Below are 15,466 nucleotides of genomic sequence, written 5' to 3'. Positions count from 1 at the left end.
ATTCTGCGTTTCGTTCCTAAACTTGCAGGTCCTTCTGCTACAATTCAATTTCAATGCACTTTCTGAAACACCCTTCCGAACAAAACACAAATAGAGTACCAACATTATGTCATTTTATTCAACAAGCTTCCTCTGACCGATATTTTAAAAATATAGAATCAATTAAATATTGACAGATACATGCTGTAAACACAAAACATTCACAACAGATAAACATAAAAAGAAAAGGAGAGGTGAAAAGAATCTGGGCAGTGTAGTCTTACTACAACACACAATGGATTAGATCCAGAATAACCTTAGTTGTACTTAGGTCCCACTTAAATTATATTAGTGACGACTTAAGATTTTCCCTGAAAACTAGTTGAATTTAACCCTTGCCAAAGGCCGGTGGAGGAAGGGGGATAGGATGGAAGTGTGGCTTTGCCACTGGGGAAGTGCTCTGCTGACTGGACATCCCACCTGCCTTAGAGCCCCCAGGAGCCATGGAAGCAGTACGGCCAGTGCTTTTCCCATTTGTGGTGGGATCAACTGCGGGTGACCTTTGATCCACTGCATTCAACCCCCTTCGCTTGTACAGTCAACATACTGGGCTACCTATTGATGCTGGCCTGAACCTGCCGTAATTAATTTCCCTCCCATTGAAACAGGTGGGAGGAAAGGTTTTAAAAACAAAACCAACCCCGTCAGTATGGAAGGGTGATGGTGGTAGCAACACCTTCCAACTCCCAACATGGCCAGAGCAAGCTGGTAGGGATTTGGAAGTGGAGATTGCCTGCTACTTAACTCTCCGCCTCATCCCACTCAGGATTGCTCTTCTCACCTGGATCCAATTTACTGGTCTAAGTGGAAAGAAAGAGAACCAAGACAGCGTGGGAGGAAAACCTCAACACAAATAATGGGACCAGTGACCCATTAACCACGTATTTCCAAATATTCCAGGACTACAAATGCAACACACTTTGAACCACTGCAAGCAAGGCTTTTAATTACTTCTTTATGGCTGTTGAAGCCTTTTTCTAAGAAAGGCTGGATTTGTGCAAAGATGATCAGCTTTACAATCGCTCTCTTCTATTTAACACTGTGACACATGTTCCATACCTCCTTTTTCTCCTGCCTCTTCTTGGTCAACAACGGACCATGCAAAGTTTCGAGACAACAGACAACCAACATACACGGTAAGTGCAAATTGAAAAGTAAAAGCTGTCTAATCAAATTGCTTGTGAACCTATTGCTTTCACTCAAAAAACAATAAAAAATCCTCTACTTTTCTACTTACAATTACTAAAAAAATAATAATGCAGTACTTCTTGAAAATTAACACACACACCAGCTTACTGAGGTAAAAGTATGCCCCATTTCTTGGAATGGGTTATAGCATGCATTCTCAATTCTACCAACTCCACCATCTCTTTCTTTTTGGCTATTGGTATCTGTACATTTTTGGTTACCCTTCATTTCACCCAACTCCACTCACACACAAATATTATCTATTTACATTGGTTGGTTTCTTTTGTAAACACCGATGTCGTCATTTCCAGACTTTAGGTATGACAAGGGAACCCTGGGACCCAACCTATTTTAGCATAGTTCAACAAATTCACATTTTTGTATACTTGCTCACTTAAATGTGGCTAATATTTGTTTTCCAAGCAAAATGGCTTTACAAACATCAGATTCGTCAAAAGACATAAAATTAACTTCTCAGGGTACGAAGCTTTGGCTTTCGCAGGCTGAGCATTGGCTGCTTAATTGTGGGCCTGTCTTCAAACAGGATGGCTTCACTTTCTGTGGTTGGAAATCTGTTTCGATAGATCTCAGGATACTCTTTCTGAAACTGAGGAACAAGATGCCATGTTAGTCATACTGAAGTTACAAAAAACGAACACAGTGCTACAACCAAGTAGTAACTCTTATAAAGGCAGTCAGGGGTGAGCAGGGAGGTGGCCAAGTTTGTTTTATTTTCTATTTATTCAATTTTAACATTCTACTTTGCTACAAAATACTGGCTTAAGACTTCTTGCTATCCAGAATGAAACAATTATTTCACTGGCAACCAGCTAGCTACAGAGTAGGAACTTTAAAACGTCCTTTTGGCTGAATTTAAGAAACAATTCAACCCCAACAAAGTTTCCATTACTACAAGAGAGCACAGAGAATAGCAACAACAACTTGGTGATTTAAAAGCTGCTTGCTTTAGAGCTGGACTCCAGTCATAAGACTTAAAAAGTTCTGGGACAAGTACAATTTTGTGTAGGGGGTTTGTCCAGGAAAAAAACAAACTCAAAGGTTTCTGCAGGAGAACAGAAATCCTCTGTATTAAGCTTCCAAAGATATTGTACTTTACCCAAAAGTAGATTACAGTAAATTGTGTCTCAGGTGACCTTGAATAAACCAAACTAAACACTTACTGAGGGGGGAGGAGAACCCCTACTTATTCAACCTAGCATGCACTTTTTCGTAACAATTGCAAGGGTGTTATGTGTCATTTTAGAGTGCTACTAATATCAAAGCAGAGACCAATTGCAAAAACAGCATGTTCACCATTAACCCTTTAAGCCTGAAATCCTTTGCATACTAATTGGAGAGCAAATCATACGGGACAGTGGCATTTATTTCCAAGCCAAGATGTCTAGGATTCGGCTGGTGAAGGAGGGATAAATCTCTACTGCAGATTTGCTCTTGATCCATTAAAAAATTGAAAAGAATCCCTACCACCACCACACACCCCTAGTTTGCAAAATGCATTGCCATTCAGCCAGACATCTTGAGGTGGGCTAATATGATTCTGCATGCTGTAGCCAGGGATTTCAATCCCATAAAAGAATGCCATGTCCTCCCATTATAGAGTTACAACACAGTCGTATTTGCACTGCCAAAGCAGCTGGCACAACGAACACTGTAGCGCTAGAAAGTCCCTGTTCATCACAGCTGGGATGGGGGTGAATTTTGGAGGTTGCAAAGAGCAGCCACCTACACCTCAGCAGAAGTTCTGGTGTACTATAGGGACGTCTGCTTAACACAGATAAGTGCCTAAGCAGAATGCTAATTAGCAGCAAGATTTAAGTAGCAACCTGGGCCAGGTTATATCTTTGCCCGACTTGCCAGACCTAAGGTGCCACCTAAACCTTTGTTTTCCTAAGACTTGTTTTCACCACTACAGCAGAAGAGGCAGCAGTGATGGGGCTGTAGCAGGCTTCAGAAACAGATGCAGCTTTTTTAAAAGGAAAAAGAAAAGATGCCGCTGAACAGATCCCTTTGTTCTTCACACTGCAAGCACCCATTTCCAGACAGACAATTTTCATCTAAATGAGATTGCCAGAGGCAACTTAACTGTCAGTTCTGAAAACTAAATGGCTACCTGCTTCACAAATAATGTTGATGCAGGTTTAACATCTTCTATTACCTGCTTAAGCTTCTTCTTCTTGTCTTTCACACTTAATTTTCTGTCCTTAATGACGCTTTCCAGAAGCTCAGCAACTGCTGCCTGAGAGGTGAAAATCTTTTGTGCATCAAATTCCTGAGAAGTTATCCTCTCGCAGTAGGAGTAAGTTGGAAATATGGTGCTCAGTTCTTCCCCTAGGCACTCCATCTGCAAACAAAGATAATGTCAAGTTCCAGGCATTTTACACAGAGTTGGTTTAGTGCATCTGTTAAACAGCAAGTGCTCTCAGTCTGATGCTCCCAGTTCCAATCTAAGCCAGGGATGCACTGAATGGGTTTCAAACCAGGATTCTCTCAGCCCTCTCTCTATCTGTCATATGTGGATGATGATGATGATAATAATACTGACCTACTTATAGAGGCTGAAACTCCCAAAGGGTAAGATACCAATGAACAATGGAATCAAAGTATGATAAAAATATGACCCAATTTTCTGAAACCACAGAAGTACCCAGGGCCATTGGACTCAGAATTATAGTGCAGAGAACAGTTATAGTATGAAGTAACATAATGAAAATTTGATTCCTGTCAATTAATAATCAGGTCTGGAAGTCCACGGAATTCCCTGAAGACCAAACTGAGTACAGTGGTCCCTTGGTTGTAGAACAGCTTGGCTCCCGAACGCTGCAAACCTGGAAGTAAGTGTTCTAGTTTGTGAACATTTTTCGGCAGCTGAACATCCGACGTGGCTTCCTCGGCTTCTGGCTGAGTGCAGGAAGCTCCTGCAGCCAATCGGAAGACGCGCCTCGGTTTTCGAACGGTACCAGGCGTCGAACTGACTCCTGGAACGGATTAAGTTTGACAACCAAGGCACCGCTGTAATAGCCAGAAAGCAACCAAACGATTTCTACAGAATCTTTGCTAGGAGCCAAACTATTACAATTGCCTGAAGATATGGGAAGAATAGTACCTCAAGGATGCAAAACATCCTTAAGTTTAAGGGGCAAGAAATGTCAAGTTCTGCATTTTAAGTAGGAGCCTTAAATATTTAACTAATGTGTCCCAAGATCCAGGCTGAGAAAAAAGACAGCAAGCTCAGGAGTTAAGATCTCTGACTCATAAGAGTTTCTGTTTGAAGCATGAAAGGCATGCTTCAACCTTTTCCCTCACCTGAGTAGTTTTTAAAATTTCTAAGTGTTCTTGTACGGCCGCTTGTAAATAAATCGGGACTTCCAGAATTTCTTGGTGATGATCCATTAGAAAGGATACTAATCTTATGGCAAGCAACTCATCAAGATCAACTTCTTCTTCACAACACAATATACATCGAGAAAACGTCTGTATCATCTGGAAACATTTAAACAAACTGGTTAGGAAACAAAAGAATTGTATTGTGGCAATTATTTGGGAAAGAATGTGGTATCATGTTCCTTCCCAAGACATATCCCCTTAACAGTAACAATGGCACAGAAGGAAAGACTGATAACATTGGAAGCCTAAAATTTCAGTTGTACAATGGAACTTAAGAAAAAATTGGAAAGCAATGCATCTTACCAAAGACCTGGTGCCCACTGCATCATGAAGTCGTGGCATATCAACATTTTCACATATTCGAGAGATCATGCGCATCAAGAGTTGAAGTTTTCTGCGATTTGATGGAGGAAGCAATAAGCAGCAGATCTGCAGTGCTTCAATAGCAACTCTTTCTAAATGAGATTGGAGCATCTCTAGCAAATTAAAAATTGGGGACAGACATTATTCTCAGTAACTGTATCAAAAGCAGAATTAGCAATCCTGCACGTTAATTTCCCCGCATAACACAAAGGAATAGTTTTATGGTAATTGATTCTACTTCAGTTAAGGAGTTAGTTATGTGCTCTATCCTAGACTTTTGTGCTAATATCCTGAAATCGCTTCATTTTGCTCCAGCAATACAGGTGAAGAGCAAATGAAAGTGAAACGTTATTATTTTAACACCGAAGTCTGCTAAAGTCCAATTACATAAAAACGTCTAGCTGGTTGTTTAGAAGTTTAGAGGCTAGACGAGTGATTTAGAAGTCCGTGCCCAACAGCAGCTCCTCTCTTTTCTCTATACGTTGTTTGGAAGAGTTGCCCAGTAGCCACACAGGTTACAAATATGCTGAATTACACAAATATAACAGCATTGACAGAAGAGCACACACACTTGGCATTAGCATGCACTACAGAAAATACTGATGCTTGCATGGCAAAATATTAGTTTTTTAAAATTACTGAACCTCAAAGGCCCTAGGAACCGTTTTGACAAATCTTGTTGAATACGTTTAGTCATTTAAAACCTTGGGGTTTGTGCAAAGGAAAAAAAAGGCAGAAAAACAAACTAGTTAGTAAATATAAATAAATAAATCCCATGCTCAGGAAAGCAATCTTACTTGTGCCAGTCAACATAAGGGTGCTGGGGGGAAGCGTGTTTTCTGAAAGTTGTGTTGCACTTTTGCAGAGTCTTTTACTGATGGCCATATCAGAATTCCCAGGTTTATTTCCTATTTTAGTAACCAGTGTAGTGGTGCTTTGGGTTTTTTGGCCCAGATGGCCCAAAGGATGTGGTTTCACCGTGATCTCTGCAACTGGAACATGGGCACTACACCAGCTAGAGCTGCTATTTCCACGTAAACTACGAGATCTGCAAAGTTGCTTTGATTTGTAGTTACCACTAGATAGCTCTTGGTCTGGAATACTTGCTGCGGAAACTCTCTTGAAGCCACATGTTTGTTTTGGGCCAGCGACATCTGAACAAAGATCCAAGAAACAGTCTGGATTACGTGCAGAGTGAAACAGCTGGTCTCCATTACTTGCGAACGGTATATGAACTCCAGTTTCAGAAAGTGTTTTTAGTCCGTCTTTACTACACTTGCCTGAGGCGGTATCTGCAATTCCCTCCAAAGAGTAACACCTTGCCTTAAGTTTGAGAGGCACAGCTTGTTCATTTTTCAGTCTTGAAAGGTCCTGACAACTTCCACCTGCTAGTTCATGAACGGTGGCATGTTCACAAGGCACACTATCATGCTGCAATTTTTTATCATGTCCCTTTTCAGCTGTACACTTTACAGAAACTGTTTTGGAAGCCTCAGCTTTGTCCTTTTCGCCAGTCTTGAGCAAACTTAGCAGAAGGCATTCGGTTGACTTGAAAGAGTTTAAGGGTGGAGTTTTTGAAAGAGTCAAGTCATTCCGTGCACTAGATTTTCCACTGGATCTATTTGGAACTGCGATGTAGCCACACAAAACTATCAGAAAATGAAATACAAGTTCAGATGCAGGCGATGTGACAGGGCAACAAGACAAGCAACGCAAGTCAGAAAAGTTAAGTCAGAAATGTTAGTCATGTTGAAGAGAACACTTGCTCAGTCAGAGGATATTCAAAAACATAAGTGCAACAGATAGCTCAGATATGCAAGACTAAGGACACATAACAAGCCAGTCTGTGTTCAGCATTCAGTGCAAAGACTAAGAACAGAAAACCAAGTTGTTAAAATTTATAATAAATTACTTGTCCTATTAAGGCAGCCAGAGTTCACTCTGAAAATAAGTGATTTCCAAGTGAAAACCTAGTGATTTCGCTCAGACACATGGCGTCTTAGTCCATCTTCTCAAATGCCCATTAAAGTTTGAGGCGCCTCAGAACTAGAGGAATACGTACCCAGTATATTCACAAATAACTCATAGTACTGAAATGTAAGCAAAGGTTCAGGAAGACTAAGAAAATAGTCGGCAACTGTTTTGAATACATCTCGTTCAAAGCCCATGTACATTGGCTGGCTCGTGCCATTGCTTCTAGGCCCTAAAATACAAAACGAAATAAATATTAGTAACATTGAACTTGACTCTTCAAAAATTTAAACACGAAACAGCACAAAGAGCTGTGTGTGTGTGTGTGTGAGAGAGAGAGAGAGAGAGGGAGAGGGAGAGGGAGAGAGAGAGAGAGAGAGAGATATCTTATGGGGCAGAGGACTCCAACCCCCTTTATGGTAGGGGTTAGCAGGCAGGATCTCCAGCAGTAGAAAGCTCAGAAACAGGCATTCTGAAAGGGGAGCCAGCCTAGGATTGGGCCCAATTGCTGCAGCTGGTACAGGGATGGGGTACAAGCCTCCTCCCCCCATTCTGTATTCAGTGAGTGGCTGGTGTGTGGATGTGGCAGCCCCTCTGCTGCTCTGAAAAGCCCTGACGGCAGGAGTTAGGATTTCGGCCATAACCATCATTATACATAATAATGCAAATGGAATTATCTTCCTGAGTGGCAAAAATAAAGTTAGTTAGTTATTCTGGCTGGGGTATGGTGGTGGATGGACCCCTGACAAGACATAACACAGCAATTCTTTTAAGAACTGCCATTGTACAGATCAGGCACAAATTTGTGGTGCATTTATGGAATTACAGTGTTACTATTTTGCTCTTTTTTTCAGCCTTAATTTCACTTATCTCATAAAATATTCTAAAAATCAGATTATTGGAAGCCCAGAATAAATAAGAGCCCAGCAGATGTCACCAACATAGTATTGGTATTTCTATTCTGTTTTCCATTTCTATTTCAGCACCTGACATTTCAAACAATGTGTGTCTAACTTACAGTTTGCCAAGCACTTCATAGCTGACAGTACCCAGTGAGGGAGGTCTTCTGCAAGGAAGGGGGTAGAGGAAGGAAGAGACAAATTGACCAGTTCCCATTATTATTCTTAAGAGCAGACTTCACATATTCTTTCTATTTGTCATCCATCATCTAAGGGCATATTCTGGAAGATATAACATCTCACTTTAACCCTCATGCTACCCATGAGACATAGCTGGGAATTAGAACAAGAGTTACCAGCTGCTCAAGGTCACATTCTAAAAAAGCTTCATGGTTAATTTTCTAGTCACTGCATCACACTAGCTAACCCTTAGCTGACATAACCGGTTTTAAAACATGTAGTTTGAGAAGAAGGAAAAGTTCTAGACTTCCCCTTTGCTCCTTCTTCCCTTGTGCTAGGTTGCGATAATGAAGCATATTTACATTGAAGTTCTGCTGAAATTATTATGATTGCATTTATCACACGCCTTTCACTAGCACATCCCAGGGCGGGTTACAATCAAAAACTTGAAACAGTTAAAACAGATCACAATCACACAAAACAGGGGGCGGGGCTCTGAAAACAAACGTCTCAGGTGTCAAAGGTCAGGCACATCTTCAAAATTCACTGAAAGCGGAATAGTGAAGAAGCCAGGCACCGTCCCCCCCCCCCATGGGGAGGGAATTCCACAACTTAGGGCTTCCACAGAGAATGCCCTCTCCCAGGGCACCCCGGAAACTTCTGAGGGAGGGGAAACTACCAAGAGAGTCCCCTCTGCTGATCTTAGCATCTGGGAGGGGCTGTAGGAAAGGAGGCATATATCTTTCAAATTACTGAGGGCTTTATTAATTAATTAATTATTAGATTTTAATGCCAATGTTAAATTACCAGACAGGAGAAATGCTGCATTTTCTGTAATATTTGAAGGGGGGTGGGGTGGAAATCAGGTTTTCAAATAATTGTACAGGACTTGCCTGATTTGTCTTGCAGAAGAACAACGCCACGTTTACTTGTATTAGTCATGTTGTATATTATGTACCGAGGAACTATTTGTGCAGGGTGCAATACTTCGTTGAGTGATGGCATGCCTAAAATAGTTTGCAAACTGCAAGGAGGAAAAAAACACAACACCAGATAATTCCAGAACTGAGCACATCACTTTGGGGGGTCTCTAAAGAAAACAGGCTTGCAAAAGGATTCAATATATATTGATGTTCAAACATCTCTGAAATGATAAGCATATCGTTTTACTGTGTTCTTAATGTTACTGCCTGCAAATCAAAACCAAGCTTTCATGAAAACTTCACCACTGGGTGATCACAGTAAATAAATCATAGTATAGGGGAAGAGGGGTGGCCATGTAAATCCACTTTAGTGCCTAGTTCGAAATGAATTTTCCTGTGGTGTCTAAGGCATCATAATAAGCAAGGATAAATCTGTTAAGCGCAGACAGGTAAAGGACAAGGACACTAGAGACCGGGCATCTTCAAAAGTCCAACAGAAGTTCCATGAAGTATCACAAGAAACCGTGTTCATAAGTAATGCTTAACTATGATTTACCACTATTTGCATGAGCTGCTGTGAGTTTTGGGCTCACACACTCCTCCCTCTGCTCATTATCAGCTATGCAGCCAGGAGGAGTTTGGCTGAGTTTAGCTTTGGTTTTCACAAAACCTGGCTTGGTATTACATATGAACCAGAGATGGAGTAAAACAAACTTTAGTTAGTTAAACAAGCTATCTTCATTACCCATTAAAAATAGGTTTTAAAAGAAATTAACCAGAGGAGCTTATCATTAAAATATAAACAGGGCCAGAGACAAAGCACACACATTCTTCCCTAGAAGAAATAACTCTTCTTCCCAGCTTAAGCTACTACAATAATCCATGCACTTTTTATGTTTTAGTAGGACTAGTGCTCTTTAGAAATGCTAATATTTTAATTCAATTTGGTGTATAAGCTTGCTAAGCTCAAAGTTTCCAGTACAGTGGTACCTTGGAAGTCAAATGGAATCCGTTCTGGAAGTCCGTTTGACTTCCAAAACGTTTGAGAACCAAGGCGCAGCTTCCAATTGGCTGCAGGAAACTCCTGCAGCCAATCGGAAGCTGCGTCAGATGTTTGGTTTTCAAAGAATGTTCGAAAACCGGAACAATCACTTCTGGTTTTCGATTGTTCGGGAGCCGAAACGTTCGACCCCCAAGGCATTTGAAAAACCAAGGTAAGACTGTACTCAAAATGCTCTGCCAGCAATAAAGTATACAACTTAAAAGGAGGCTTCTCCCAACAGAATGCTTTGAGAACGTCAGCTGACCATCAGGACACTACAATGATCTTTGCCCAAGAAGTTAACGATTCTATCCTTAGGCACATTGGGAAATGAGAGGAGTGAAGAAGACCATTTGTCACTCACTGTATCACAACCGTGCTTCTCCAAACTTCGTCTATGTCTGCTTGGGTTATTTGTCTGATGCACATATTTTTCCTGTCCTCTTCCATCATTTCACTTTTCACATTTTCTGTGTTCTCCTACAAAGCAGCCATAATAAAAGGCATTATAAATATGTATAGTCAAGACTTTTACTCAAGAGTTGGGAGAGTCATACTGTCTCATAACAACCGTTCTCCACCCCCATCCTTCCAGGAGTCTGGAAGCCAGAAGACCGCTAATGGATGTTCCCACAATTGCTCATCAGTTAGCTGTTCCCACAATGTTTACAGCAATCCTGCAACACCATAACGTAGTAGTGGGCAACTTGTAGCTTTCCCAGATGCTGTTGGACTACCGTGTTCATCAGCTCCAGCCAGCATGGTCATTGGTCTGGAGTTGGGTTCAAATTCCCACTCAGCCATGAAGCTCACTGGGTGACCTTGGGTCAGTTGCCATCTCTTAGCTTAGCCTACGTCACAGGGTTGTTGTGAGGGTAAAATGGAGAAGAGGGGAACCATGTATGCTGCTACACTGAGCTCCTTGGAGAAAGATAGAAATCTAATAAATAAATACTCAGAAGCAGGTCTGTGTTCCATGGGTTTACTCCCAGGTAAGTGTACATAATGAGTCATAGAATCAGAGTCAGAAATAACCTATTACCTTACATTCCCGGAATTCATATTTTTTGGGTGTTCTTCTGGAGAAATGTGGTAACTTAAATGTCTTTTCTGTCTGTTTAGAAATATTATCTGTGCTCTCACTCAACGGATACCGACGTGGCAGAATTTTCACTGGGGAAACTGAAGGAAACCTGTAATTTTAAAACACAAAAGCTCAACATTGAACAGTAGCGTCACAGACTATTTTGAAACACAGTTTGCATTTCAAAGTATTTGTGAAAGTGTTCATCACTCAAAAACATTTACAGTATAAAAGTCAACAATTTTCATTAAGGTAATGGATACATGTCACATACAAGTACTGAAACGTAGGAAGAAGATGAATTCTTTCGTTGTATGAACAGGATAAAGTAAGCCCAGTTTCCCAAGCAGTTTGGCACAAGCCTAGTGCATATTATATCATACTGCTAGATGCTGATCTTATGTTACAGCTAATTTTCAATTCCATGTTACTCAAAGGTGGAAACTGAATAAATTAAAACCTCATTATTTTTGGTAGTAACACATGAAACAGGGGAAATCAAAAGGACTTTTGCATCCAGTCAACCCATTTTTCCAAGTTCTATCAATATGGTTATATATTACCTGAACAAGTTATGGTTGTCATCTAGATTCTCTGAGCCCCATCTTCCTTTTATATCCTCTATCACATGATTTTTGAGAAATTTCCTTAACAGCTGAATAGTTTGCTGCCTAGTAACTTCTGGACCAAAATTACGGTTATTCTTCAGTAATTCATGAAGCCAGTCGATTGCTTCTGTTGCAGTAAAACAATTCCCATATTTTTTGAAGTGTTGCCTGTGTTTCCTTCGTGGCATTTCTGCCCGAAAATATTTAGTAACTTCATTCCACTACAAGGCAGAAGTGAAATTTAGGTTTTAAAAAACAACAAGAATAAGCTAAGCAGAAGCTGCAGTTTGGAACTGGTAATGAAACGATAAGTTATCCATCACATAATGCACCAACGCCCAAATATACCACAAACCCTGTGCTGTTTATCAAGGAATTAATGCATGTCAGAATCCTCATTTCAGCCATAATGGCAATTGAAAATGTAGTAACATTCCTCCTTAGCTAGAAGGGTATTAACAAAGGGCTGATTACACATGGCAGTGCTGTGAAGTGTGGAATCTGCAGGTGTGCAAAGGAGGAGTCATATGATCACTCCATGGCTTCCTCAATATAGGCAAATGTTTTGTCCTGTCACCACGAATCACATATTCATTAACCACTAAACATATTCAAGGCCCCTTAAGAGCAGTTAGCACCTGTCAATGCATACTTACAGGTGTTAATCCACAGATTCTAACGTGGAGTAGTAACCACTTTGTGTATGATGTTAAACATGCACTTCTAGGCAAAAGGGCAAACCAAATTAAAAATACCAGCTTCACCAGTGTGGAACTGGATAATTTTCTAAACATCTTTCGTGGCCCTAAATAGAAACCACTTCTGGGTAGTGCTGCATGTAGCAATCACACATGGAGGACTTTACACCCCATGTCCACGGGGAATCAATAAACTGTGACCCTCCATATCTTATTGGACTACAACTCCCATTATCCCCGACCACTTGTCATGCTGGCTGGGACCGCACAATCCAATATCATCTGGGGGATCACAATTTCCCCATCCCTGGTGTCCTTGGGCAAAGAAGCCAGTTGCTGCTTACTAGCATGTGGACAAGGAAGAGAAAAACCTCTGCATGCCATGACTGTAGCGTGCAAAAAGAAATTAAAACAAACCACATCCCTGATGGCTTTTAAACTGGTAGAACCCCACCCCCACCCCACCAACTGCCCCCCACCCCCTGCCCAGTCTGAAGGTTTTCTCTATTTTCTTTGGGTTTAATTTTGTTTCATTGTGTGTTTTTTATTGGTTTCAAGCACCTGGAAAGGATTGGGGGGGGGAGAGAAGCTCTTTCGGGGCCCCAAAAGGCAACCTTAAAAAAGAAAAAGTTCTTATTAAAGAACAAAACAGACACGAAGACAAGCAGACACGCGAACTGTGTCACGTGTGAAGCCGCCCCAACCGCGCACTCCGGACTTGCTAGCTAATGCGCCGCTCTGCATTCATCGCCCCGGGGCGAGTCCCTCCCTCGCCGCTTTCTCCGCCCCGCTTACTAGCTTGGTGGCTCGGTAGGGACCCGGAGACACCACCCGGCCCTCCATAGCGCGCCCGGACCGAGCGAGGCGAAGGCGATGGCGAGCGACGCCAAGCAGGAGGGCAACTGCTACCGGACGGTTTGAACAGCGCCCCGGAGCCTCTGATTGGAGGAGCACGAGGTCATGTGACGCGCACGCACGCGAAGGGCGGAAGGAAGGTGTGTTCTCACCAGGAAAGGAGGCAGGAGGTGGTTAATGGGTGTAGTTCCCGATTTTTCCCCTGTCAAGAAGGACTAGATGGCGTTATAGGGCGGACGCGGGTGGAGTTTACCGGCCGATTTGTACAAGGGAGGGAAAATCGGGCGTGCTGAACTGGGGATAGGGTGGGGTGGAGAGAGATTATGGAGCTTTTTTCCACCGTCTCTCTTAAGTTCCAGCGGCCAGGGATCGATTCTGTTTGCATGCCGCCTTTCCATCGTTAAAGCCACTCTCAAGGGCGGCTTGCAACCTGAAAAATAAAATTGCACAACTACAAACGTAGCAAAAAAGGTCATAAACAATAAATAAAACATCAAAAAGTAAACAGACAAGCAAATGGGGAAAAAATGCCACATAAATAATAAGACCTAAGATAAAGATGCAAAAAAGGAGAGAATCAGCAGCAGCAGCAGCAGCAGCAGCAACCACCACACACACACGCACACACACAAACAGTAACGCTGGCACAAAACCCCACACATACAATACACTAAGTAGAAGAATAGAAACATAACCACCCACCCCTCTCGCTCTTCCCCCTCTTTTCTTCATAACCTAACATTGTATGCATCATTAATGTCTCTTAACAAATGCAAGTGAATTGTAGAAATCCTAACATGAAGAAAGAGACATCACACTGTTTTTGTATACTTAAGAAATTTCAATAAAAAACACCTCCCACCAAGGCAATGCCCTAGCCCAAGAACCTGCTGAACAGCCTCAGCTTTTGTAGCTGGAGTCAGTCAAGGCCCCACCCTCCCAAACCAGGTGGAAAAGGCTAGCAAAGTACTGTAAGGAGCAGGTCTTCCAGGACTCAGACAATCCAGGATTGTTTCTCTGTGTGTACGTTCAGTTTATACAAAGAGTCAAGTGCCTTCTGCTGTGGAAATGTCCCCCTGATGCCATAGGTGGGTTTGCTTTTTATTCTAGGGTTCATTGGTTGAACTTCCGGGGTCCCTCACCTTCCCAAGGCGTTGCAGAAAAGGAACGGTGGAGTGTGATGGATGCAGAAGATGGTAACAGAGACACTATCGGGAACTTTTCAGTTTTTATGTTGTTGCAAACTGCTTTGATGTATTTTTTTAAAGATACAGCGGTGTATAAATATTTTTTATAAACAAGCAAATAAATAAAATAGAAATGGGAGTCCCCGGACTGCAAAAGGTACAACACTGAGACAAGGAAGAGCTCAGGCCAGGGGACAAACTAGGCTTTATTTCATCTGGTTCAAAGACCCAGTTTGGCATCCCCCATGCACATTTGCACACAGACACAGACTTAGAGTCTCAATGGCTGCCCTCTGGAGGCTTTACCCGGGACAAAAAAAAGTTTAGCACCCCAAATATGAGCCACACCTGGGGTAGATGGAAAACACAATAACTGCCACTTTCACAGATTTCTGTATCAAATTAAGAAACTCACATGATGCTCATTACAGCAACTGCAACACTTACTCATGCAGCCATAATCCAAAAAGCTCTGGATTCCAAGTTACCTTTCTCCAGAGGCAGCAGGGGGTAAAAAACAGAAGAGAGGAATACTTCTATTTTAAAATGTAAAATGAGTATTATTAATGTCCATCTTGCCAGATATTCTGTTTGTTCATTCCTGTCAGTAAAACACAAAAGCTGAAGCTTTCGAGTTTTGCCCAGACTTACTGGTGACCTTTTTGAAAAGACTGCAGTTACAAAGGCCTTCTGGGATGAATGGTAGTTGTCCTAAGTGGGAAACACTTGCTCATATAAAACATTTAAGTACTTAATTCGTTCCGGAGGTCCGTTCTTAACCTGAAACTGTTCTTAACCTGAAGCACCACTTTAGCTAATGGGTCCTCCTGCTGCTGCCGCGCCACCGGAGCACGATTTCTGTTCTCATCCTGAAGCAAAGTTCTTAACCCGAGGTACTATTTCTGGGTTAGCGGAGTCTGAACCTGAAGCGGATGTAACCTGAGGTACCACTGTAAATGGAGCTAACGTAAATCAAACTTACATAAATCTAATCACAGGATTTAAATATTTTGCTAACAGGAAG

The 15,466-nt window shown here is 41.8% G+C and overlaps 1 protein-coding gene across 1 annotated transcript; it reads right to left on the bottom strand.

Annotated features, from left to right (window-relative positions):
* Positions 1–96: 96 nt before the first annotated feature.
* On the bottom strand, positions 97–13,348 carry DEPDC1 (DEP domain containing 1). The gene is made up of 12 exons (XM_083621143.1): positions 13,196–13,348; positions 11,658–11,923; positions 11,053–11,203; positions 10,375–10,490; positions 8,939–9,069; positions 7,985–8,032; positions 7,058–7,198; positions 5,793–6,644; positions 4,936–5,108; positions 4,552–4,728; positions 3,404–3,589; positions 97–1,834 (listed from the first exon to the last, which is right to left on the bottom strand). The coding sequence occupies exons 1-12, from the start codon at positions 13,241–13,243 to the stop codon at positions 1,694–1,696; spliced, it is 2,430 nt and encodes an 809-aa protein (XP_083477269.1). The 5' UTR covers positions 13,244–13,348; the 3' UTR covers positions 97–1,693.
* Between the last annotated feature and the right edge of the window lie 2,118 nt (positions 13,349–15,466).

Source organism: Podarcis filfolensis (assembly GCF_964270895.1).
Source record: "Podarcis filfolensis genome assembly, chromosome: 6".
In the NCBI taxonomy this organism is placed as follows: domain Eukaryota; kingdom Metazoa; phylum Chordata; class Lepidosauria; order Squamata; family Lacertidae; genus Podarcis; species Podarcis filfolensis.
This window is presented reverse-complemented; position numbering and strand designations above follow the sequence as displayed.

Bases quoted from the DNA above. Each gene is read 5' to 3' on its own strand.
- DEPDC1 (XM_083621143.1), bottom strand. From the start codon at position 13,243: ATGGAGGGCCGGGTGGTGTCTCCGGGTCCCTACCGAGCCACCAAGCTA. The intron at 11,924-13,195 runs GTAAGCGGGGCG...TCTGCCTTGTAG, and splicing joins CCTACCGAGCCACCAAGCTA to TGGAATGAAGTTACTAAATA. The intron at 3,590-4,551 runs GTGAGGGAAAAG...CTTTGTTTGCAG, and splicing joins AAATTTTAAAAACTACTCAG to ATGGAGTGCCTAGGGGAAGA.